This window comes from Oncorhynchus tshawytscha, linkage group LG13 (assembly GCF_018296145.1).
Source record: "Oncorhynchus tshawytscha isolate Ot180627B linkage group LG13, Otsh_v2.0, whole genome shotgun sequence".
Lineage (NCBI taxonomy): Eukaryota > Metazoa > Chordata > Actinopteri > Salmoniformes > Salmonidae > Oncorhynchus > Oncorhynchus tshawytscha.
Genome location: NC_056441.1, coordinates 48,362,457 through 48,389,280, shown reverse-complemented (window position 1 = coordinate 48,389,280; position 26,824 = coordinate 48,362,457). Strand labels below are relative to the sequence as shown.

General features: G+C 42.1%; 1 protein-coding gene and 1 long non-coding RNA gene across 2 annotated transcripts; one reads left to right on the top strand and one right to left on the bottom strand.

Annotated features, from left to right (window-relative positions):
* Window positions 1-2,722: 2,722 nt before the first annotated feature.
* Window positions 2,723-21,692, bottom strand: si:dkey-103g5.4. Its single transcript, XM_042295823.1, has 18 exons — window positions 21,656-21,692; window positions 19,297-19,695; window positions 18,413-18,583; window positions 18,132-18,289; window positions 17,761-17,901; window positions 17,423-17,570; window positions 16,972-17,123; window positions 16,564-16,689; window positions 15,063-15,252; window positions 14,891-14,965; window positions 14,501-14,662; window positions 14,333-14,392; window positions 13,868-13,984; window positions 11,964-12,115; window positions 11,681-11,767; window positions 11,297-11,443; window positions 4,345-4,506; window positions 2,723-4,104 (listed from the first exon to the last, which is right to left on the bottom strand). The coding sequence occupies exons 2-18, from the start codon at window positions 19,631-19,633 to the stop codon at window positions 3,961-3,963; spliced, it is 2,529 nt and encodes an 842-aa protein (XP_042151757.1). The 5' UTR covers window positions 19,634-19,695; window positions 21,656-21,692; the 3' UTR covers window positions 2,723-3,960.
* Window positions 21,693-23,495: 1,803 nt separating this feature from the next.
* LOC121839000 lies at window positions 23,496-26,417 on the top strand. Its single transcript, XR_006078527.1, has 3 exons — window positions 23,496-23,792; window positions 24,632-24,723; window positions 26,198-26,417. It is a non-coding gene; the product is annotated as an uncharacterized LOC121839000 (long non-coding RNA).
* Window positions 26,418-26,824: the final 407 nt, after the last annotated feature.

The window sequence follows — 26,824 nt, the reverse complement described above, 5'->3', positions numbered from 1 at the left end:
GGAGGATGCACGGCTCTCGACCTTTGCCTCTCCCGAGTCCATATGGGAGTTGCAGCGATGAGACAAGACTGTAACTACCAATTGGATACCACGAAATTGTGGAGAAAAAAGAGAAAAATAAAATAGATAGAAAATATATATACAAAAATAGAAATTCAATTACTGGAATAGGCTGACTTGAATATAGTCCTAGGACTATGTTGTTGTATAGGTGGAGTTATGGGCCAATTTGCATATATTCCTCTAAGGACACATGTGGAATTGCATGAACATTAATTTTTTTGCTGTTGTTTCAATCCATTTTGAAATGTTGATCCCAATGTCACACATTGGCCACATTATTTATAGAAAGACCCACATGCACTCACACACATACACACACAGACATCCACACACATCCACAAACACACATATCCGTTCATGTTATACACACATCACAGCTGCTGCTACCATACACTTATTATGATTGCTAAATACTGCACAATTTAAACACTTATACTATATACACAAACGTATGTGGACACCCCTCCAAATGACTGGATTTGGCTATTTCAGCCGCACCCGTTGCTGACAGGTATATAAAATCAAGCACAACGCCATGCAATCTCCATAGACAAACATTGACAGTAGAATAGCCTTAACGAAGAGCTCAGTGACTTTCAACGTGACACCGTCATAGGATGCTACCTTTCCAACAAGTAATTTCCTCAATGTTCTGCCCTGCTAGAGCTGCCCCGGTCAAATGTAAGTGCTGTTATTATGAAGTGGAAACGTCTAGGAGTAACAATGGCTCAGCCGCGAAATGGTAGGCCACACAAGCTCACAGAATGGGACTGCAGAGTGCTAAAGCATGTAGCGTGTAAAATCTTCTGTCCACGGTTGCAACACTCACTACCGAGTTCCAAACTGCCTCTGGAAGCAACATTAGCACAATAACTGTTCGTCGGGAGCTTCGTGAAATGGGTTTCCATGGCCGAATCTGGTTTTGGCGGATGCCAGGAGAACGCTACCTGCCTGAATGCATAGAGCCAACTGTAAAGTTTGGTGGAAGAGGAATAATGGTCTGGGGCTGATTTTCATGGTTCGGGCTAGGCCCCTTAGTTCCAGTGAAGGGAAATGTTAACACTACAACATATAATTACATTCTAGACGATTCTGTGCTTTTAACTTTGTGGCAACCGTTTAGGGAAGGACCTTTTCTGTTTCACCATGACATTGTCCCCATGCACAAAGCGAGGTCCATACAGAAATGGTTTATCTAGATCGATGTGGAAGAACTTGACTGGCCTGCACAGAGCCCTGACCTCAACTCCATCGAACACCTTTGGGATGAATTGGAACACCGACTGCAAGCCAGGCGTAATCGGCCAATATCAGTGCCAAACCTCACAAATATTCTTGTGGCTGAATGGAAGCAAGTCCCTGCAGCATTGTTCCAACATCTAGTGGAAAGTCTTCCCAGAAGAGTGGAGGCTGTTATAGCAGCAAAGGGGGGACCAACTCCATATTAATGCCCATAATTTTAGAATGTGGTGTTCGATGAGCAGGTGTCCACATACCTTTGGTCATGTAGTGTAGCTCCTATTGGTGGTTTACACCTCCTGTTATAGAGGGTTGATTTCAGATCAAGTAATTTTTATTGGAAATCCTGTGAAGAGAAATATTTTGAACGGACTACTCAGGATGTGTTATGCATTATGAAGAGAATATTCATAGGAAGTGTTATCAAATTAATTTGTTTATTTTTAGTAATCATATAAGCAGTTTATAAGAAGACCTAAAACATTGTTATCAAACCAACACTACAAATTAAATGAATGTTTTTAATAATAAACTTTCTTTATGGATTGATTGCTATTTTATTATAGTACCAATCATTAAAAAAATAAGTGTTATGCCTAGTATAAAAAGTATCTCAAAAGTTACTTGGAAACCACTTTCACTAGATAGGATCTTGTAACGGGAGGCTGTCACTTCCTACTAGTCTCTCCTCCCAATCATAACTCCGCACTAGTCCCTTGGTCCTTCCCTATTGCAAAGGAAATGAGCATCATTATTTTGCCCTTTGTTTTTCACATTCGCCAAGATGACACACCTCTTTCTTAGTCCACATCCCACATCCCACAGTCTACACCCCCCCAATAAAGGTCTGTTGCTCCCCAACCCCCATCACTTATTTGGGACAGGCACTGACCAGCTCCAACTTGGTTCACTATAGTACGTCTAACTACATAAAAACGGAGACAATGGAAGGAACCCAAGCCCGCACCACAGTGCCATCCTACCTGGGATGGTCCATTTTCAACACTTTATGCTGCTGTCTCCCAATTGGAATTGCGGCAATAGTTTGCTCATGCAGGGTAAGATATCCAAAATTCAGACTCAATCAATTATTCAAGAAGTCTAAAGGTATTTACAAATGCATCTGCTGATTAACTATTGAATAGCTTGTCTGATTTTTTGAGGTGGATTCTGTGGTTATCTAAGTGAAAGTGGGATAATGCATTGATTATCCCCAATTGTGTGTTTGAAGGCGGATAATGCAAACGCAGTTGGAGAGGCAAGAGCGGCTGCAGAGGCATCCAGGATGGCCAAGATCCTTAACATCGTTGGTTTTGTTATTGGCATTGTGTTGCTCATCATTGTTGTTGCACTGAAACTCACTAATCGGGAGTGAAAAAGGAGGAAATGTTTTTGTACCATCTTTTGCCCTTTGCATTCCTTTTTATGCCTTCATACAACACACCAGCCCAGATCTACTCTGATGAGGACAAGCTGTGCTCTAACTGAGACCCAGTGTAAACAAACGCCCTGAAAGCCATTAACTGACCAGCTCTTGCGCTCCATACTCAGAGACAACTGCATGTTGCAGTTGCTGGTTTGAGAAAATACATGAAGCTTCCTGACTGTCAAATGTAATAATAAACACACGAATCAGCCATAATTCATGGTCTTTGTTTATTTATTTCCAAGCACATTTGAGACATAGAAATGTTGATACAAGCAATACAGGCATAACAGTTTACATCAAAAGTACAGACTGATCATTGCATAAAGTGTATAAATCAGTCTTGGATATTTGAAAAGGTTTTAAGACTTATCTGTCCTCCTACAGTGTCCTGTGTCAATACTGTGTATACCAATGTTCTAAAACTCAAAACCTCTACTACAATCTAGATTTTAATACCACAATGTTTCAGCCCAACCACAGCAGCCGCCATTTAAGCAGGGAGGTGGAACTGAAGAAATGCAACCACTGTCAAATTCATACACTCAGCTATGGATACAAGGGTTATCAAAAAGATTGATATGATAGTTTTAAACATACACATTTCTTTAAATTATACAATTATTGTTAACAAAAAGTAAGATGACAAAAAAAAGCTAAAACATGGAGCATTGCAACCTATATTTTGGATTATGATAGAGTAATGCAGTTGCACTAAATCCATAAGGCATTTCTAAAGTTATATTCATCAAGAACCAATGGGTATTCATTGACATGACCATTGAACAGCAGGAAATATCACAGATTGTGCCTGTAACTGACAACAGCAACTGATGATCCTAAAAAATAATCTCCACACACACAGGTATGAGGGACACCTCCTGCGCCACCCTCCCAGCATTCTAGTCCCAGTGGGCAAACCTGGTTGCAGTGATGTCAGTCTGAGGTATTTTGTGACGTCATGGTCAGGTTGTATACAGATTGTAAAAGGATAGGTGTGTGTGTGTGCATGAAGAACCTCTCCGTCACACTCCCAAGGAAAACGTTTTGGTCTTTCATCAGTTGCCAGTCCATACACAACTGTGTATTTCCCAAGCAGATCAGCCATCATGAATTGTAAAAAGTACTCTATGTGAGGGGCTCTCAACATTTTCCGTTCCGACGCTTACTAAAATGCTTTCCCAAAATCCAGGGACCCCAAAATCATGTCATATGCCCCCCCTGGTGGAGAATCACTGAGCTTGATCAGTATTTTCCTCCTGGGCTTTGTGACGCACTTCCATGGTTCGGAGCCCCAAGCTCTTCTTTCTCAACAGCCTTTCAACATGGAGGAACACCAAATCCTCCCTGTGCTTCTGCAGGAGTCCCTCCACCTCCTGCTCAAGAAACAGACACGAAACAGGAATGGAACATGATAATTGCCAAAGATTCACTGACTGTGGCTAACACAGTTGTTTTCCATCACCATCGTGTGGAATGCTTTAGAAATAAAACTCTGTATCACTTTATTTGGAAAGACCAAAATAGATGGTTTATTTATTGTATCTAGCTATAATCGTTGAGGTAAAATGCCAGACATTATGCTAATGTTGATTCCCCGGAGAGGAAGAACGTACTTCCTGTGAAAGGAGCCCCCGACTGGGCCTCTGAAGCCCCTCCAGCAGGGAGGTGGGGTGGGAGTCCCATGGCATGGAGCTCTGTGGAGCAGCACATTCCATACCCATTGAGGAACTCTCTAGTCGGGCCTCGAATAGCTCACCCAGACATGCTTGCAGCAGCTAAGAAAGAAAAACAGTAACATATTACATATAATGCTTTATAACTTCTTATACGCACAAATTAGTCTTTAAAAAAGTATTATAACTTATGGTATCACTTTACTTGACGCACCTTCTTATGAAGACTTAGAAATCCCTGTAAACATATTCATACTGTGGGACCTTATAGATGCAGTCATAGAGCATTATGAAACTATGATAAATCTAATTGTCTTGAGTGTTTAGGATCCCTTTATAATGTCTTATGATAACCTTATAATGATCATAACATATCATAAGCCTTGTTATAATTGAATGAGGAATTGGCGTGCTCCTGTGGCCGTCGGTGGCGTTTAAGATGAGGGAGGACGATTGTTTTGTTTTTTATGAGCAAGTTCTTATTTCTATTACAGCATATTGGATGACTGTCATTCATATTCCATTCACACAGCTCAATGTAACATCAATAAGTTTAGGCTACTACATGATACTCAAATGTTCCCTGTACCCATCATGAGGTTGCTTACTCAGGGCGTATGGTCACTGGAGATGGCTTGAGCTGAGAAATGAATTAAAGACTGCATTACATAGACAAGAATGTGTTTTACTAGAGATAGCTTTGGAGTAGAACAATACTTCATTATCTCAAAATCAAACAGCTCTCCAAACAGGTCAGGGACAAAGTTGTGGAGAAGTACAGATCATGGTTGTGATGTTAGCCTTCTAAATGAGAGAATTGTTTTTCATTTGAAGTCTTAACCAGTCAGTCAGTGACCACACCCACGTGAGCACGGACATTATGTCAGCGTCATGGAACGCCCCTTTTTCCAGGATGCATAACCCCCCCTCGTGACCAAATTCACATTAGACCAGAAAGGATGGAGCTGTGGCTACATGTTGAAATGGTTGGCAATTTAAATACAGACCAGTTATTTGCAGCGCCAGCTGTACACTTTGAAATGATTAAGAACACTACAAGACTACACATTAACAGTCTGCAGCTGTGCATGTAAACTAGTCTAGTAAACTCGACAGAAAACGAGAGACAAAGAACAATTTGCTCTCACCACTCTATTCTAACGAACAGAGCGCGCCGAACGAACTACGAAGGACTTTGAGACTTCTGTCGAATTACTCCCCAGACAGACCGCCGATTTCAACAGAAAGAAAACAAAGACATACAAGCGTAAATATCTGTTGCATTTCAAAATCCGAATGAGCAGTTGCTTGGGTGCTAAATATCCATATTTACGCTGGGCGTATTTTCACATGTATGTACAATAAGCCCACTCTCTGTCTCTCCCACTGTCTTTCCCGCTCTTTATCCACACCCTTTTCCATTGTCTATCAAGCCATCATATCGGGTTAGTCCACTAGAGACTTTTCATTGCATTGTGAAGCATTGTGTAGTAATCAATGTGTAAGCTATCCTGTTTGTGTGTTTTGACCTGACCTAGAATTCCTTACAATCAAATGCCGACCGCATTATCTTCCGAGAGAATTCTCTTCGATTATAGTCACAGCCGTGTATATCCCCCTCCCATCCTGAGGCTGCATATATTGTAGCTGGGGATTTTAACAAAGCTAACCGAAGAACAATATATCTTAAATTCTATCAGCGTATCGAATGCGCGACACAATCATTGCCACTCGAACTTCCGCAACGCATACAAAGCCCTCCCCTGCCCTGCCTTCGGGCAAGTCTGACCATGACTCCTTTTGTTGCTCCCAGCCTATAGACAGAAACTAAAACAAGAAACACCCGTGCTCAGGTCAATACAACGCTGGTCTGACCTATCGGATTCCACGCTTCAAGATGGCTTCGATCACGTGGACTGGGATATGTTCCGAATAGCCTCAGACAACAACATTGAGGAATACGCTGACTCGGTGAGCGAGTTTATTAGCAAGTGCATCGATGATCTTGTACCCTCTGTGAATATTAAAACCTTCCCTAACCAGAAACCGTCGATTGATGGCAGCATTTGCACAAAAAAGAAAGCATGAACCACCGTTTTTAATTATGGCAGGTGACCAGAAACATGACCGAATACAAGCAGTGCAGCTATTCCCTCCACAAGGCAATCAAACAAGCAAAGTGTCAATATAGAGACAAAGTACAGTTGAAATACAACGGCTCAAACACGAGACGTATGTTGCAGAGTCTACAATCAATTCCGGATTACAAAAAGAAAACCAGCCCCGTCGCAGACATTGATGTCTTGCTCCCAGAGAAATTAAACAACTTCTTTGCTCACTTTGAGGAAAATACAGTGCCACTGACAAGGCCCGCTACCAAAGCCTCTGGGCTCTCGTTATCCATGGCTAACATGAGTAAAACATTTAAACGTGATATCCCTCGCAAGGCTGCCGGCCCAGACGGTATCCCTAGCCGCGTCCTCAGAGCATGCGCTGACCAGCTGGCTGGTGTGTTGACGGACATATTCAACCAATCCCTATCCCAGTCTGTTGTCCCCACATGCTTCAAGATGGCCACCATTATTCCTGTCCCCAAGAAAGCTAAGGTAACTGAACTAAATGACTTATCACCCCATTGCACTCACTTCTGTCATCATGAAGTGCTTTGAGAGACTAGTCAAGGATCATATCACCTCCACCTTACCTGATACCCTAGACACACTCCAATTTGCTTACTGCTCCAATAGGTCCACTGACGATGCAATTGCCATCATACTGCAGACTGCCCTATCGCATCTGGACAAGAGGAATACCTATGTAAGAATGCTGTTTATTGACTACGGCTCAGCATTTAACACCATAGTACCCTCCAGACTCGTCATTAAGCTCGAGACCCTGGGTCTTGACCCCGCCCTGTGCAACTGGGTCCTGGACTTTCTGAAGGGCCGCCCCCAGGTGGTGAAAGTAGGAAACAACATCTCAATTGCACCACCCTCAACTGCAAGGCTCTCCAGAGGGTAGTGCCGTCTGCACAACGCATCACCGGGGCAAACTACCTGCCCTCCAAGACACCTACACCACCTGATGTCACAGGAAGGCCATAAAGATCAAGGACAACAACCACCCGAGCCCCCGTCAGGTGCATCAAAGCTGGGACCGAGAAACTGAAAAACAGCTTCTATCTCAAGACCATCAGACTATTAAACAGCCATCACTAACATAGAGAGGCTGCTGCCAACATACACACTCAAATCTCTGGCCACTTAAGCCAGTACATGTCCAGGCCCGTCTGAAGTTTGCTAGAGAGCATTTGGATGATCCAGAAGAAGACTGGGAGAATGTCATATGGTCAGATGAAACCAAAATATAACTTTTTGGTAAAAACTCAACTCGTCGTGTTTGGAGGACAAAGAATGCTGAGTTGCATCCAAAGAACACCATACCTACTGTGAAGCATAGGGGTGGAAACATCATGCTTTGGGGCTGTTTTTCTGCAAAGGGACCAGGACGACTGATCAGTGTAAAGGAAAGAATGAATGGGATAAGTATTGAGATAAACTTTTGTTATTGACCAAATACTTATTTTCCACCATAATTTGCAAATAAATTCATTAAAAATCCTACAATGTGACTTTATGGATTTTTTTCTTCTCATTTTGTCTGTCATAGTTGAAGTGTACCTATGATGAAAATTACAGGCCTCTCTCATCTTTATAAGTGGGAGAACTTGCACAATTGGTGGCTGACTAAATACTTTTTTGCCCCAATGTACATATGAGATGAGTAATGTAGGATATGTGAACATTATTGAAGTGGCGTTATTTAAAGTGACTAGTGATACCTTTATTAAGTCCATTTATTTAAGCAGGGGGACATGTCTGGCACTGCAGGATTTTAGTCCCTGGCGGCGTAGTGTGTTACTGATGGTAGGCTTTGTTACTTTGGTCCCAGCTCTCTGCAGGTCACTCACTAGGACCCCTGTGTGGTTCTGGGATTTTTGCTCACCGTTCTTGTGATCATTCTGACCCCACGGGTGAGATCTTGCGTGGAGCCCCAGATCGAGGGAGATTATTAGTGGTCTTGTATGTCTTCCATTTCCTAATAATTGCTCCCACAGTTGATTTCTTCAAACCAAGCTGCTTACCTATTGCAGATTCAGTCTTCCCAGCCTGGTGCAAGTCTACAATTTAGTTTCTGGTGTCCTTTGACAGTTCTTTGGTATTGGCCATAGTGGAGTTTGGAGTGTGACTGTTTGAGGTTGTGGACAGGTGTATTTTATACTGATAACAAGTTCAAACAGGTGCCATTAATACAGGTAACGAGTGGAGGACAGAGGAGCCTCTTAAAGAAGAAGTTAAAGGTCTGTGAGAGCCAGAAATCTTGCTTGTTTGTAGGTGACCAAATACTTATTTTCCACCATAATTTGCAAATAAATTCATAAAAAATCCTACAATGTGATTTTCTGGATTTTATTTCTCATTTTGTCTGTCATAGTTGAAGTGTACCTATGATGAAAATTACAGGCCTCTCTCATCTTTTTAAGTGGGAGAACTTGCACAATTGGTGGCTGACTAAATACTTTTTTGCCCCACTGTATATACTGTATTCTACACAATCTACTGCATCTAGCATACCATCGCTCATCCATATATTTATATGTACATATTCATATTCATCCCTTTACATGTGTGTATTCGTGTGTGTAAGGTAGTTATTGTGAATTTGTTAGATTTTACTGCATAGTCGGAACTAGAAGCACAAGCATTTCGCAACACTCACATTAACATCCGCTAACCCTGTCTATGTGACCAATAAAATGTTTTTTGAATATTATTTTGAAAAACAATATCTGTCAAATTATTTGCATACAGGGAAATCTGGTCACAGTGTAGACACGGTGGATGGGTAAGAGACATTTTAATACCATGTGTAGATGCAACGGTTTATATGTGGGCACAATCAGAATATGGACATAATCAGAACAAAGGACGCATGCTAGCCCCAGGTATAAACAGGACTAGAGAGATTATTCTCGTTTTGATGACAAGGAGACAAGACCAATATGTGTGCAGACAGACAGGTTCGCCGCTCTCAGATATCTGGACGAGTTCTGTAAAGAATTGCATTACTTGTTACAAGCTAGGAGAGAACATAGCTGTTGATGAGCAACTGTTCCCAACCAAAGCTTGTGCTGTTTTACCCAATGCATGTCCCCAAACCAGACAAATGTGTATTTAAGTTATGGTTATGCCGAAACCAAGTACTTGCTCAATGGCTGTCCATATCTGGGGAAAGATTAAACCAGGCCAGCGGGTGAGCGACGGTCTGAGACTATGGTTTTGAGACTCGTGGAGCCTTACATGGGCAAAGACAGAAATGTGTCTATGGACAACTTCTTTACATCAATTTCCCTGGCAGCCAAGTTGATTGTAAAGAAGACCTGCTCGGAACAGTGAACAAACAGAGAGGGGAGCTGCATGGTCCTCAGCACCATGCATCCCACTGTTGCAATTGGCATTGACCAGAAGACGGTGGCAGACTACAATCGCACAAAGGTAGACTATATGACCAAAATCCCAAATCATGGGCATTAATAGAGAGTTGATCCCCTTTGCCACTATAACAGCCACCACTCTTCTGGGAAGGCTTTCCCCTAAATATTGGAACATTACGGCATTATTACTTCCATTCAGCCACAAGAGCATTAGTGAGGTCGGGCACTGATTTTGGACGATAAGGCCTGGCTTATATTCGGCTTGCCAATTCATCCTACAGGTGGGGTTGATCTCGACAAACCATTTCTGTATGTACCTCGCTTTGTGCACGGGGGAATTAACATGATGAAACAGGAAAGGACCTTCCCCAAACTGTTTCCACAAAGTTGGAAGCACAGAATTGTCTAGAATGTCATTGTACGCTGTAGCATTAAGATTGCCCTTCACTGGAACTAAGGGATCTAGCCCGGACCATGAAAAACAGCTCCAGACCATTGTTCCTCCTCCACTAAACTTTACAGTTGGCGCTATGCATTGGGGCATCCGCCAAACCCAGATTAATCTGTCAGACTGCCAGATGGTGAAGTGTGATTCCATACTCCAGAGAACACTTTTCAACTGCTCCTGAGTCCAATAGCGGCGAGATTTACACCACTCCATCCGACACTTGGTATTGCTCATGGTGATCTTAGGCTTGTGTGCGGCTGCTCGGCCACGGAAACCCCTTTCAGGAAGCTCCCAACGAACAGTTCTTGTGCTGACGTTGCTTTCAGAGGCAGTTTGGAACTTGGTAGTGAGTGTTGCAACCGAGGACAGACGATTTTTACACTCTTCATTCGTGTTCTGTGAGCTTGTGTGGCCTACCACTTTGCGGCTGTGCCGTTGTTGCTCCTAGACGTTTCCACGTCACAATAACAGCACTTACAGTTGACCGGGGCAGCCCAAACAGGGCAAAAATTTGACAAACTGGAAAGGTGGCATCCTATGACAGTGCCACGTTTAAAGTCACTGAGCTCTTCAGTATGGCCATTCTACTGCCAATATTTGTCTATGGCGTTTGTATGGCGTTGTGCTCAATTTTATACACCTGTCAGCAACAGATGTGGCTGAAATAGTCTAATCCACTATTTTGAAGGGGTGTCCACATACTAATGGGCAAAAAATTTGTAGTGTTTCCACTGAAACTAGAGTTCCTTTTGACACAAAGATTCACATAAATTCTGCGAGGATTCAGTTCTCAGTATGTGGTGGGCTGACTTTTTCTAGGGGAGAAAATTACACCCTATTCCCTAATATAATGCCCTTTTTTGACCAGGGACCATACGACTCAGTGCACTACATATGACCAATGTTGGAAATAGGTTGCTTTCTGGGACGCAGACAGAGTTTGGCAGCACCTTGAAGAAAGCCCGTTGGAAGGTAGGACTGGAGTCGACGCTCATGTCCCCAACAGCGACATGTGACATACAGTGCAAGAGGAGCAGAGAGAATCCTCCCACTGACTGCAGTCTCTGGCGACGCACAAACACTGTCTTCTCAGCCTCCTACCAACACACGACATCAGTTAGTAGCAAACAGATGTGGCACAGATGTTAACATCACAAACGTCAGAAGCTAAACTGCAAGATTCAGAGCTGTCATTCAATCCTAAAGGGAAATAGATTTTTTATTGATGTTGATTATCGTGTACAACAGGCACACTGTTCCCCAATGCATATTTGATTCCAAAATAGAAATGTAATCTCTCTCTCATGCACATACAGTGGAAATTGGGACATCACCTGATAAAAGAAGGAATTCCGGAAGGCGTTGTATTTGTAGTTATTGGATGGAAGACTAGTTGCTATCTGGAGTGACACTGCTGGAGTCTATGGGAGTAATAGTATTAACAATTGGTGCGGAGAACATTCACATTGACAGAGAAAAATACGTTTAGATAGACCGTAAAGACCACATATGATTAATTCATCTCCTTTTGATAGGAAAGATGAGTTAAACAATGCTTTGAACTACGACCCTTCACTAACCTCTCTCAGTATGTGGGAGAGAAAGTGAGTGACTAACCAGTTCGAGAGTGTGTAGTGTTTGCAGTAGGAATAGTCCATGGTGGTAGACCAGGAACTCTCTGGGATTAAGACGACCTGGGTCAAGAAGGAGCAGCTCTCCTTCACACTCCCACTGTGCATCCAGATAGTCAATAAAAGAGCTCGCTCTGCCTGAAATTTAGAAAGAATCCATAAATCCAGTTGTCCATTTCTCCTTGCTGGGTTATCAATTCACACTTCATGTAGCACAAGTAGTCTAGGAACTCTCAAAAGGCTGTGTTATCACAATTGAAAGCATACATTTTTAGGTCAAGTAAAGTTGTACTGAGTGTTGTGGGTGGACCATTTGGTAATAATTATGAAAGCACCAAAGCAGTCGTTGACAGGGGATTGAGTTTTTGTCAATGGCTATTTTGTCTTCGGCTTGTTTTCACTTTGATTCAGATCTTTTTCTAGTTCCTTCACAACCACAGCTGGTTGAGATTTTCCCTGAACAAGTGGTCCGGTTTGGCCTTTTGGTTGCATTTTTGTTGTGTAATTTTGTGACTAATTTCATAGTCAGACTGAAACAAATCATATTACTATGTATTTTCTACGGTTTTCTCACCTTGTCTCACCTAGCTACCTTAAGATGAATGCACCAACTGTAAGTCGCTCTGGATAAGAGAGTCTGCTAAATGACTCAAATGTAAATGTTTTCAACGACCGCCAAATGGAGAGGAATAATGACTCCCGGTGTTGTGAAACCTCAAAGGATAAGAAGCAGCTGTGGTGTTATGTTGCTATGTCAGACACCTTAGCTGCTTTTTCCCCCGTGGTGGTCGGGTGATTTTATTATGATGGATGGTCAGTGTTAGGGAAGATACTCTGTAAATATAGTATACCAAGATACCGATCACTTCACACTGGAAGAAGTTAAACTACACTAAAGCTACCCTTAACACAAGTATACTTTACTTAACTAAAGTTACTTTGAAAAAGTAGTTCACTTAATCTAAACTACAGTACTTAGTGAAAAATTATCATATGTAAATCATCAGACTACAAATTCCAAGAACAGATCACTTTGGGATCATATGGTAACATACTGTAATGTGTAATTTAGCTTATTAAGCACAAAACCAATGATTCAAGTGAGAATTAGCAGGCCTGATGGTGAAAAAGAAAGATAATTATTACATAATTCCAGTAGTTAGCTACACCGCTACATGGCAAAAAAGTAATTAACTAACTTGAAATGAGTTCAAATACCACCAAGTTACTGCAAAATGTAGTTAAATTACTAGTTGAAATAAACATTATTTGTATAGTGCATACCATGACAGTTTGTTTCAAAGTGCTCCACACAAAAATGATACCGAATCTTACCTCGATTAATAAAGCATCTTGCCCATCCTGCCATCAGTCCCATGATGAAGCTTCCCAACTGTCTTCCTTCCTGTCCCGTTTCTGTTTAGACTTGAACTGTTTCTGAAATAGTCTTCTTACTGATTCCTTATTGAACGCCAGAGTTGGTCTCAAATATTAACTACTACCGTGTCAAATTACATTTGTGTTGAACAAGGACTGTCTGAAAAGTGTCCCTCACCAAGCCTTTTGTTCAAAGAGGTGGCACAGTATGTTCTTAGTCAGATCTTTCTCCATGCCAGTGTCATCCTTTACTTCCTCTTTGGGGGGTTGGTTATTGTTTTTGATACAAACTATTTGGTGACTAAAGGTTTGCAACAAGAGAAGTACATATAAAAAGAAACATTGTTTTGTTTGTTATTGTGTGTTGTTTCGGTTATTATATATTGTGGTACGTGGCGGAGCAATCGTGTGTGTGTGAGGGTCCTCTTTAATCTCTACTCTAATTCTTGGCCCAAACACATCACAGGACGTTTGTAATCTGCGTTTTACTCTACAGGCTATTGTGTAACCCACCGTCGAGCTCCCCCCTCAGAAGTCCTGCATCTTGCGCTGGGCCCCTCAGCTTCCTTTCCACACGCTTTAGAAGCTGGAAGAGTGGGGAGAGCTCCAGCAGTTTATCCCACTCCCCCTCTGTATGGGAAACATCATCACAGACTTATACTATGCACACATACTGTACACATATAGCAGGTCACACAAACATTTACATGCCATTATGAAACACACATAACTTATCTCAGGGCTACTTTTTACAACAAGTCATCCTTGTGATCTTGTTTGAGAACCTCTGTAATTCGTCCAAACACTATATGTAGTCAATATGTTGCCCACAAGGTAGAGACATATTCAAATCACTTGAGTAGAATTGAAACGAGATGAGATTACAATTTCTCTGCACACAGATATAGTGAAAACAACATAATAGTCATGTTCAGTCTTTTTGTGTAATAAACAGCACATTTCAATGTTGTTCTTTACCTGACAGTGTGGGGACACAGACATGTGACTGCTGAACAGATTCTTTCATAGGCTCGCCCTCTGTGAAGGAATGGGATATCATTAGGACTCTTCATAAATATGATCAGCAGAGCCTATGATGAAGTAAAGGTAATTCATTTATTAAATCATTCATCAATTAAATCTTACCTTGTGAGTGTATGTCAGAGATGGCAGCTTTTCTGTGAGCTGTCTGTGAGTGGGGAGGACTGGGCTGGGGGACACTGGGGCCCTTCGAATCCTGGTCCTGAGGCTGAGCCTTCATTGGGTCTCTCAGAGACTGGGTGGAGATTCCTTCATAGAAATCTCTCACTGTTAAACAACAGTAACTCATCAAAAAATAGATCCCTTTTTACTAGATAAGGCAGTGTTTATGAACAACGAGCAACCGCAGTAGAATGGTTCTATCACATAGAACAGTGTGATCATTTAGCAGAGTCTAAGTCTATCTGTGACAACCCACAACACTAGTGTTGCCGGTACCATGCTCCAACCAACTGAGCCATCTGAACCACTAGGACCACTGTCTATTGCGCCTACCTTTAACCACAGGCACGGACTCTGTCCATGCACGAGAACATGTCTCCAATCCAAACGTTTGTTTTGTTGACAAACCTACAAACACACATTTGACAAAAAAAGCTATGGAAACAACATCCTTATCAGAAAAAAAACAAGACTGAAAAATGCAACATAATGCTTGCTGAGGTACCAGAGATGCGCTGGCGGTAGGTGCTCGGGGAGAGACTTGGCTCTTTGTTCTCCTCCAGAAGCTGAATGAGTCGCTCCAGGAGAGGCACAGCTTTCTGCTGGGTCAACGACACCACCTTCAGAGGGTTACTGGGGACCATCAGCCTGGCCAGCCCAAACTCCTTGTACCAGAAGGAACCTGATAACACAGACTGGATAGAAAGATACGCTCAATGGCAACACGAGTCGACTATATTAAAGAGATAGTTCATTCAATAACAAATATACAGTGAGCTCCAAAAATATTGGGACCCTGAACAATTGTTTGTGAAATTATACAATGACTATTAGGTCAAAGATAAAGTTCATCCATGTCAGGTGAACCGTATAGAAATTACAGCACTTTTTGTACATAGTCATACACTTACAGTATACACTACTGGTCAAAAGTTTTAGAAAACCTACTCATTCAAGGGTTTTTCTTTATTTTTACTATTTTCAAAATTGTAGAATAATAGTGAAGACATCCAAACTATGAAATACCACATATGGAATCATGTAGTAACCAAAAAAGTGTTAAACCAATCAAAATATATTATGTATTTGGTCCAATATGCACAGCACGCAAGGACGACATCAAGGTTGTGACTCTTCAAATTGTTCGGATGGATTTGCTGTTTGTTTTGGTTGTGTTTCAATTGCTTTTGTACCCAATAGAAATTAATGGTAAATAATGCATCATTGTGTCACTTTGGAGTCACTTTTATTGTAAATAAGAATATAATTTGTTTCTAAACACTTCTACATTAATGTGGATGCTACCAAGACTAAGGATAATCCTGAATGAATCGTGAGTAACAATGAGTGAGAAAGTTAGAGGTACAAATATCATGCCCCCAAGACATGCTAACCTAACATTTTTTTTGGGGGGGGGGGTGATATTTGTGCTTCTGTAACTTTCTCACTCATCATTATCCGTAATCATGTTAGCATCCATATTAATGTAGATGTGTTTAGAAACATATTCTATTCTTATTTACTATAAAAGTGACTCCAAAATGACATAATACATTATTTACCATTAATTTCTATTGAGCACAAAATCATCTGAAACAACCAAAACAACCAACCAATTTGTAGTCACAAGCTTGATGTCGTCATTGCATGCTGTGAATATGGGACCAAATACTTAACTTTTTACTACTTTAATACCCAATACATTTGGTCCCCTAAAATGGGTGGTGGGGGGAGGTACTGTAATTTCTAAACGGTTTACCCGATATGGATGAAAATAAAGTTGACAGTCTGCACTTTAACCTCATAGTCATTGTATCAAATCCAAAGTTCTGGAGTACAAAGCCAAAACAACAAAACATTGGTCACCTTCCCAATTGGGCTCCCGAGTGGCGCAGTGGTCTAAGGAACTGCATCTCAGTACTTGAGGCATCACTACAGACACCCTGGTTTTAATCCAGGCTGTATCATAACTGACAGTGATTGTATTGCTTTCCGCCTGTGCTTACCTGCGCTGTATCTGCACGGAGTTGGCAGAGTTCTCGGACACAACGCAGCGCTATAAGAGCAGCATCTAGTTCTGCCTGCCTGGAGTTTAGCTGCTCCCATATTTCTATCTGTCTCAGTTTCCCATCCTGGGAGACATACAAGAGAGACTCAAAACAACACATGTCCATATTTGTGAGTCAATGTGACACATTCATTTCTTGTACATTAACATGCATTCATCTGCAGATTACGATCCATCTCCCCTTAATAAATTATACAATTCATCTTCACCGTAAAAGGATGTTATTTTTCTAGTGAGCAAGCTTTTTAGTCTAGGACTAAGCTTAATCTATGTCCGGGAAACCGGCCCCTAGTGTTTACTTGATCTATATGTTTGCATAATGGGATTGAACTATGCTAGATCTGACCATGACATGGATTGATGGCATCTGCTCTCCTCTCTGTGCTGTCCATCTTTCCTGGTCTTGCTGCAGTTTCTCCACGCACACGTTCACCCTGTCCAGCCCAGCCACCAGCTCTGTCTGCCAGCAGCACTGCTGCTCCCACTCCTTATCATCACCTAAACACGGTGAGACACACACAGACACGTGCTGAGTTGTGGTAACACAGTATAAGCCACATTTATGATTCCCCACCGGAGACCGGGGCTCAATCCCAGCCACCACTTTTTCCACTGTTTACTCTCCTCCTCTGAATTCCTTATTCTAAATTAAGTTAAAAATCCATAAAATGTACACACACATCACAAGGTAGCCCAATATGCAATCAAAAGAATATTACAATGTAGCTTTGAGCTATGGATAAGCCTATCCAAATCCACTCTAACGATTAACTGAAGTTACGCCAGACTTGCAATACCTTGAGTGAGGATGAGCAGAACGTGAGGAGGCAGGAGCAGAGACAGGTCTGAGAGCTGGGATGCTCTCCTCTGGGCTTCTGACTGGCCAGCCTCATGAAGCTCCGCTGTAGCCTCCCTCAGCTGCCTCTCGTTGTCCACCCAGTGGGCCTATAGTGCACACACACACACACAAAGAATGGATAAAGATCTCCATTATACAGTAATGCCACTAGGGAGATGAACATAAATCAAAAGGACATGTATGCGTTCAAACAATTCAGCATGAGACAAATCATTTCCTGTTTGTTGCGGACTGAGCAGCCCCATCCATCTGCCTGCCCAGCCTAGTTCAGCTTACCTGCTCAGAATCCTCCTGAGTGGCCACGAGGACACAGTGCTGCAGAGCTGCATCCAGATCCCCTAGCAGCTCCTCCTCCTTCTGTTTCTCCTCTTTCCAGTACCTGTTCCTCAGACACCACTCCTTCCGCAGGGCCTCCACCTGGCATCCACAATAAGTCAAAAAGAGATATGTGTGATTTATCCTATGGAACTCAACCACTATGTGTTGATTATGTTAGTTGTTTGAACAAGGGACTGAAAAGCACTCAAACGCAATGTGTTGGAGCCACCTTGTGTGCTTTACCTGTCATTTTGGGAACATGTATATTGACAATGGCCAAGTTGAACGTGTTGAAAAGAAAAGCAACCAGTGTAATTTATCTTTCTTACCAGCACACTGTCAGTATTATCTCCCAGAGCCAGGCAGTATGAAGCAGTAACAGGCACAACAGTCTGTCTGGACACATCCAGGCGAACCCCCACAACAGGTGCCAGCACCCCTGTTACAGGGTCCACTGTCAGGGCCCCAAAACGAATCGCAACTAGTCCTGTCGAATAACATGCAGTAGCACAGATATACTGATATGATATACTATAAATGTATGGCAAATATATTAAATGTACTTCTGTATCAGGCAATCAGTCAGTCCATCCATCCATCATCCAATCACCTTTGCCATCTGGGTCCTCCATGGTTCCAGCCAGGGGGACAGCGAGTCCTGACACAGGGTCCATTTGAGCCCCCAGGATGGGAACCGTTAGGCCAGAGCCCTGTGGGTCAGGATACTCCATCCCAGGCAGTGCCGGCAGGGACAGATCAGCACCAGGGAGATGGATTTCTCCTAAGGTAGTAGGATACAGATGTCAGGTCCCCATAACTCTTAACCCTTTTTACCCCGAAAGCAGTGGGAATAAGGAAGGGGCGGCCAAGAAGACAGTGGAACTTTTTGACGGACAAAACGGACTGATGGGCCTAAACTTGGCCTTCCATTCTCTCTATTTCTAAACATCTGGATTAGCAGTAAGGATTCAATCAGATCATTGTTAACCCGCTGTAACTGATAAATGCATAGCTTTTTATTGCTCTTGTTAAGACTGTATTGGAGCTGTCAATCCATCAGCGGCTAACCTTGCGGTCATTGTCACAAAACCATAACCATCCCGACTCCTTATATCCCACCCGCGTGAGAAGTTCAGAACAAGAAAGTGTAGGCTATACAGAAAATAATTACTCTTAAATTGAAAATCATTCAAACAAAATAATAAGGATTTATATCAGCCTAAATGAGGTGTAAATTACATCACAAATCCCAGTGTTCAAACTGCATGGGATTTCTACTAATGCGATGGCAATGTCCACAACAGGTATAATGCTGGGTGCCGCTTATGGATTTGATCGTTTCAATGCATTGTGTCAGAGGTGTACTCCGACACACCTAAACAAAAGCAATGATAAGCTATGCAGTTGTTGGTTACCGTGGGTTAAGGCTGATCTGATTGAATCCTGGACAAAAATAACTGGCAAAGTACACAAGCAGGTGTGAAAACAACCTACCTTGGACGCCACCATCTTGGGCAACGCCCCAGGCCCAGTCCAGCAGGGTCTCCAGCCTGCTCAGCAGCTGCAGGTGACAGTGTAGCCCTTTCCCCCAGGCCTGCTCCAACTCCTTGGCTGCAGCCTGGATCCGTCCCAGCTCAGTCTCCTTCCTCTGGGCCTGCAGACCCAGCAAACCCATCTCCCCAGAGCCCCAGTCCTCTCTGAGCCCACGCAGAAGCTCCACCAGGCGGATACGGGCAACCAGAGTCTGGCTGTTCAGTAGAGCCTGGAACCCCCCGGCATGAGGCACCAGCTTCCCAGCCCGGATGCTACCGCCGCCCACCCGGACCACCATGCTGCTCAGGGGCTCGATGAAGGACTCACCCAGGAGGAGGCCGCCTACTGGAAGCACCGCTCCTAGAGAGAGGGATATGACATTATGTGTAGGGCCAGGAGTTTGTCCTTACCATTTGACCTGACTCAGAGAAACTTAGTGTCCTAGTTACAGTTTTTCCTGTTTCAGGTCAAGTGGTCAGGGAAAACTCCTGGTCTTAATTATGGTTAAGTCACCAGTTAATAGGCTATTGTCTTTTTTGCAGAGGTACTTTTAACTTTGCTTCAGCTAGATCTTAAAACCCAAAATAATTGGTATAACATTGTTTAGTGTTTCAAAACACCAGTATGGTGCCCGTATTGGGACTGCATCAAACGTCCATGGAAGTTGGGTAGTACCCACATAAAAATATACTAAAGCTTACTATAGAATACTATAATACTTACTATAGAATTCTATAGAATTATGAAGTAAACTGTAGTATACTGTAGAATCCTATACGCCACACTGTAGTATCCCTAGATAATGTAGTGCTTACTATAGACATTTGTAGTATACTTTAGAATACTATACTACACACGGTACTATCCCTTGGCCATGTGTAATACTTACTTTAGAATGTTGTAGTATACTGTAGAATACTAGACACTGTAGTATCCCTCGATTATGTAAGGCTTACTTAGAATTGTGTAGTATACTGGAGAATACTATACTACACACTGTAGTATCCCCTCGATCGTTGAGGGGTGTTTACTATAGAATTTTGTTGTATACTGGAGAATACTATACTACACACTGTAGTATCCCTTGATCATGTAGTGCTTACTAGTGTTGTAGTACTCCAGACTGGTCTGGAATCAGGTCTCAAGACCACATATTGAGTGTCTTGTCTCGGTGTCGTAAACATTTGTACTCGGTCTCGACTCGGTCTCGGACAGTGAGGACTCTTAATTTCTCCCCGAGACCAGCGGAGTAAACAAATCTCATAATCATCAGCTTCCATTCAGTCAGTGCATAAAACCAGGCCAAATATATACACTCCTTTCTTGAAACATTAATACGGTATCTTAAAACAGCCTTCATATCTATTATAGACAAGTTTGCCTAAAGCCACAAATAGCAAGCAATGCAGGTGTAGAAGCACGGTGGCTAGGAAAAACTCCCTAGAAAGGCCAAAACCTAGGAAGAAATCTAGAGAGGAACCAGGCTATGAGGGGTGGCCAGTCCTCTTCTGGCTGTGCCGAGTGCATGAATATGTTGTAATTTTCCATACATACAGCTTGTTGGAAAAGGTATGTATTATTTTTGTTGCAATGTTTTCATAAACAATGTCCAATATTTGATTGAAAAAATAACTCATGATGTTGGTCACAACTAATGTGAGATTGTCATGCTTTGCACACTTGCAACATAATTCAAAGGGTAATAATAATTCACAGAAAACTTTTGCAGATAATATGTAGAAACTCATGCACCAAACACTTGAAAATCATGATTTTATAATATTTGTGGTAATAAATCAGATTCCAAGGTCAACGACAATATTTCTACCTGTTTAATTAAACAAAAAAACGATATATTGCCTATTTGTCAGCTGAAAACTACTCTCCTGTTGAGGGTAGCATCAAACTATATTGCATATTTGTCCGTTTTCCAAGCGTGTTAGTATGTATATCTACATCAATTATCATGATGCATTCTATATTGGGTCATTGGGCTCCTAAGCAGGTACAGTGGGGCAAAAAATGATTTAGTCAGCCACCAATTGGGCAAGTCTGGCACTGCAGGATTTGAGTCCCTGGCGGCGTAGTGTGTTACTGATGGTAGGCTTTGTTACTTTGGTCCCAGCTCTCTGCAGGTCATTCACTAGGTTCCCCCGTGTGGTTCTGGGATTTTTGCTCACCGTTCTTGTGATCATTTTGACCCCACGGGGTGAGATCTTGCGTGGAGCCCCAGATCAAGGGAGATTATCAGTGGTCTTGTATGTCTTCCATTTCCTAATAATTGCTCCCAGAGTTGATTTCTTCAAACCAAGCTGCTTACCTATTGCAGATTCAGTCTTCCCAGCCTGGTGCAGGTCTACAATTTTGTTTCTGGTGTCCTTTGACAGCTCTTTGGTCTTGGCCATAGTGGGGTTTGGAGTGTGACTGTTTGAGGTTGTGGACAGGTGTCTTTTATACTGATAACAAGTTCAAACAGGTGCCATTAATACAGGTAACGAGTGGAGGACAGAGGAGCCTCTTAAAGAAGAAGTTACAGGTCTGTGATAGCCAGAAATCTTGCTTGTTTGTAAGTGACTAAATACTTATTTTCCACCATTAATTTGCAAATAAATTCATTAAAAATCCTACAATCGGATTTTCTGGATTCTTTTTTCTCATTTTGTCTGTCATAGTTGAAGTGTACCTATGATGAAAATTACAGGCCTCTCTCATCTTTTTAAGTGGGAGAACTTGCACAATTGGTGGCTGACTAAATACTTTTTTGCCCCACTGTAAATGTGCACAATGACCACTTGCTGTTTCATACGTTATTACAGTTGTTGGTTTCTAGAAGCTAGCTAGCGAATTTTAGCCATATTTGCATTTACATTAAATCAGTTAAAACACCATGAAACAAGATTCGTTATCAATAAGATATCAACAAGATGAAACATGCTGAAATGAGCCACTTACGATCCCCCACATATGGCAGCTTCTTGTCATTCTTGCTAGCAATCTGGCCATATAGAATCACAACAGTCTGACTTCTGCCACATGGAAGCGCGAGAATCGTTTTCGTGACGTGTGAAATGTTACAAGTAAATATTTTTCTATACATTTGTTTATAATGCTACAAGTAAAAAATATATATATATTTTTTATTAATGCTACAAGTAAAACCAAAACATATATTTTTATTAATGCTACAAGTAAATATAGAAATAAAATTGTTTTCTCAACCAACCCAACAACAGATAGCAAGTTAATTGAGCTGACGATACCCAAAGTAGCTAACGTCATGTTAGCCATAAATTAGCTAGCTTTATTAGATTTTTTTTTGCATATTTGGACAAATTAAAGTGTAATGATTTAACTCCCAACTCTTATGGGACATTTATTTTGAAGGCACGTATAAATAACAACTGGACAAGGACAGACAGTGACTGACAGGCTGACACACACGTCACACACGAGCACCCCCCTATCCACATTGACTGGACGGTAGTGTCACGGCTCCTCTGCATTGCAGGGGCGGTTCCTCCGTTAGTGATTGGAGTCACCTGGGAGTATTTAAACTGTCACTAATCACCTCTCTCTCTCTGCTCCTCCAGGTATGAACCTGTTTTGTTTGTTCTTTTGTAGTTTTGCATAGTTTTCACTCAGTCATTCACACACACAGATTCACGCGTCTATGCACTTTACATACACCTTACATTATGATACTTCCACTCCTCATTCCTTTTTCTTAGTTTAAAGTTAATAGTTTTGTTTACAACAAAGAATTTTTTAATTGGCCCATACCTGTTCGTGTCCCCTCATTTTTGCCACAATGAGCCGGCCTCTGACAAGTGGGGGCTTATCTGTAAGTTAAAGTTAATTGTATTCTAGTCTTACTTTAGCATTTTAGTTTACTTTAACATTTTGTTATAGTTGGTTAAGGTTTTGTCTAGATTGTCTGTCTTATTATTGATATGTTTGTTTATTTGTAATTTGGCTTATTTGATTATTGTTTTGTAGATAACTTGGGTTAGTTTAGTTCAGATTGCCAAATCTTTTGTTGGAGGGGATGTTTTGGTTGGGCCAATATTGGAGAGAACATTGAGAGCCATGTGTTCTTTTGGTTCAGTTAGCTTGGTAGCTAAATTTGGTTAGCAATTCACTCTGGGTTTTTCTGGGTTTTGTTCAGGTGGGAGTCCTCTCATGTTCAGGCTTATCAGCGAGTGTCAATAGGAGGCTCGTGGTGTTTTTGTTTTAGGTGGCAGTGAACGTGGGTAGAGAATCCCTTTCCGTTTTCCCTTACATCCGCTCCGGAGCACCTCCGTGGTTATTGGGGGGGCGCCAGTTTCTGGTTGTCTTTTCCACCCCACTGGTTTTGTGCATAAAACCCCCACCACATGTGACTGCACGAAGACCAGGGCCAGTTGTTTTTGGAGGATAGTGGGGTGTGGCTCCTGTCCTTGAACCCAGACTGACAGCAGGTGAGTTGTTTTTTTTGCATTTAATAGTTGTATTGGTTGAGGAAAATGTCTTCCATTTTGAGTAGTTTTGTTCAAGATCCTTCAGAGGTAGCCTTTGAGTTGTGTACTAAGGAGCAGTTAATTGAAATTGCTGAACATTATCAGATTGAGATTGTTAAAGAAAAAAATTGACTGTTAAAACTAGATTAAAGCAGGGTCTTAGAGAAATGGGTGTTTTTGGGGGTCTGCTAGTAGTGAGGGTGCAGGTTTTCAGTCTAGCCCTTCATTAACTTTTGAGCAGCAAAGGGAGCTGTTGCAAATGCAGAGAGAGTGATTGAGAAATGCTAATAGACCAGAAGGACTACCACAGTTTGTTTCACAGAATCTTTGTTTGTTGCCTAAATTTGGTCAGAGTCAGATCCAGACACATACTTTGCTTTATTTGAGCGTATTGCGGAAGCTAGAGCTTGGTCAGATTTGGGCATGACTATGTTGTTGCAATGTGTACTTACAGGTAAAGCACGTGAGGCTTTTACAGCACTGAGTGTAGCTGAGAGTAAAGTTTTTGCTAAAGTTAAATCAGCAGTTCTGAAGGTCTACGAGCTTGTGCCAGAGGCATATCGTCAACGTTTTCGTTACAGGAAAAAGTTAGATCACAAACCTATTCTGAGTTTGTTCGTGATTTGACTTCTGCATTTAATCGTTGGTGTACAGCTTCTGAAGTTAGTACTGTGGAAGGACCACCAGGGGGCAGGCTGGGCTCACAGATAGTAGCCCAACAAGGCATGGGAGACAAGGTAACCAGAGGTCAATTAAGCACAGATGACGGTACTAATGATATATTCTCCTTCCCCTATAAGAGAGAGTATGGAACCAGCAGAGAGGGGGGGAAACTATATCTGGAAGAAGGCCACCGAGACAGAGGAGCTATCCATGAAGAACCACTAAGACGGTGACAATCCCGTGACCTTTGTTGTAGTTTAAAGATAATATAGATAATTATATATTGTGTTTCTGTTTGATCTGGAGAAGATGAATGTTTTTCCTTGGGAGGTTTTCATTGATTATGTTGGAGTGTTTGTTGACCAAATGCCCTCAATAGAGAACTGTGTTCAATCAAGAAAACCTACTCCTGACTCGTTTATTCCACCTTCCCGCTTTAGAGTGACGCCCAATTAGTTGGTCCGCTCACAGTACTTTTGAGGGTCTGTCTAATTTGATTGGGTTAGAACAGTTCAAAAATCCTGTGTCTGACCAGGTTGCTACATGCATGAATGAACGTAAAGTTAAGTCTCCAAGTGATACAGCAATCCTTGCAGATGAGTACAGGCTAACACATAAAAGCCATTTTGAGTCAAACAGTGACATGTACCATAAAAATAACTTTACTCCTTGGAATAGTAGGTCACCTTTTTCTGGGGCTTCTTTCCAAAGACCTCAGCAGAAGTTTGGGTCTGGAGGACCTAAAGCACCGGTTAATGCTAATACCTGTCGCTACTGTTTAAGGGCATTGGAAGAAAGATTGTCCTCTGCTTAAATCCAAAAAGTCAGGTCAAGTTAAATCTGCTGTGATGGCAAGTCCTGTTGCAGCCTCTGACCACCAGGGTGAGCTTTTTCAGCCACTCGTTGAGTTTGATTCTCAGTCTTCCCACTGATTTTTCAGCCTTTATTTCAGATGGTGTAGTGTCCCTGGTAGATGGCAACCAAAATGTTTCAGAGTAAGCCAGAAAGTCTTGAGTTGCCAGTCAAACTCCAGACAGAACAGTTGACTAGTTCTAGAGATTCATTGATGGTTGAACAAAAGGCTGATACCAACTTAGCTGATCTGTTTGATAAAGTTGTTCCTGATTCAGTGGTGAGGAATAGTACTCTGTGTTATTTTCTTCTTATTGGGCTGTTGGTCAGGAAATGGGTTCCACACTATGATCAGGGTCTAGGAGAACCAGTCTTTCAAATAGTTGTACCTACTACTTTGCCAAATAAAGTGTTGCAAACTTCACATGGTGACGTGGCAGGTCATATGGGTGTTCGTAAAACTTATGATCGCATACTTTGTTATTTTTTTCTGGCCACGTTTAAAGCGGGATGTATCTCAGTTTATTGAAACTTGTGATACGTGTCAGCGCACAAGCAAGCCAAACCAGGTTGTAAAGCCAGCACCTTTGTATCCAATACCAGCCATAGGGCAACCTTTTGAGCATCTTATTATCGATTGTGTTGGGCCTTTACCAAGGTCCAAGTCAGGTCATAGCTACTTATTAACTGTTATGTGTCAAGCAACCAGATATCCGGCAGCTTTTTCCTTGCGTACCATAACTTTAAAATCAGTAGTTAAAGCGTTAACTCAATTTATTTCAACATTTGGGATTCCAAAAATCATCCAGTCAGATCAGGGGTCTAACTTTACCTCCCATTTATTTGCTCAGGTTCTCAAACAGCTTAAAGTTAAACACAACAAGTCTACTGCGTTCCATGCCCAGAGCCAGGGAGCTTTGGAATGTTTTCATCAAACTTTAAAATCCTTGCTTCGTGCATACTGTACAGAACTGTCTTGCAGATTGGAAGGAGTTGTAAGTACCTCGGCGTACACATCACAGACTGAAATGGTCCACCCACACAGACAGTGGTGAAGAAGGCGCAACAGCGTCTCTTCAACCTCAGGAGGCTGAAGAAATTCAGCTTGTCACCAAAAACACTCAACTTTTACAGATGCACAATTGAGAGCATCCTGTCGGGCTGTATCACCGCCTGGGACGACAACTGCTCCGCCCACAACCGGAAGGCTCTCCAGGGGGTAGTGAGGTCTGCACAACGCATCACCAGGGCAAACTACCTGCCCTCCAGGACACCTACAACACCCAATGTCACAGGAAGTCCAAAAAGATCATCAAGGACAACGGCCACCCGAGACACTGCCTGTTCACCCCGCTATCATCCAGAAGGAGAGGTCAGTACAGGTGCATCAAAGCTGGGACCGAGAGACTGAAAAACGGCTTCTATCTCAAGGCCATCAGACTGTTAAACAGCTATCACTAACATTGAGTGGCTGTTGC

Excerpts from the sequence above, each read along its gene's own strand:
- si:dkey-103g5.4 (XM_042295823.1), bottom strand. The coding sequence starts at position 19,633 with ATGGTGGTCCGGGTGGGCGGCGGTAGCATCCGGGCTGGGAAGCTGGTG. Across the intron at positions 14,663-14,890 it reads GTCCGTGCCTGTGGTTAAAG|TGAGAGATTTCTATGAAGGA; the intron begins GTAGGCGCAATA and ends GTTGTTTAACAG. Across the intron at positions 12,116-13,867 it reads TCTGAGGGGGGAGCTCGACG|GCAGAGCGAGCTCTTTTATT; the intron begins GTGGGTTACACA and ends TCTAAATTTCAG.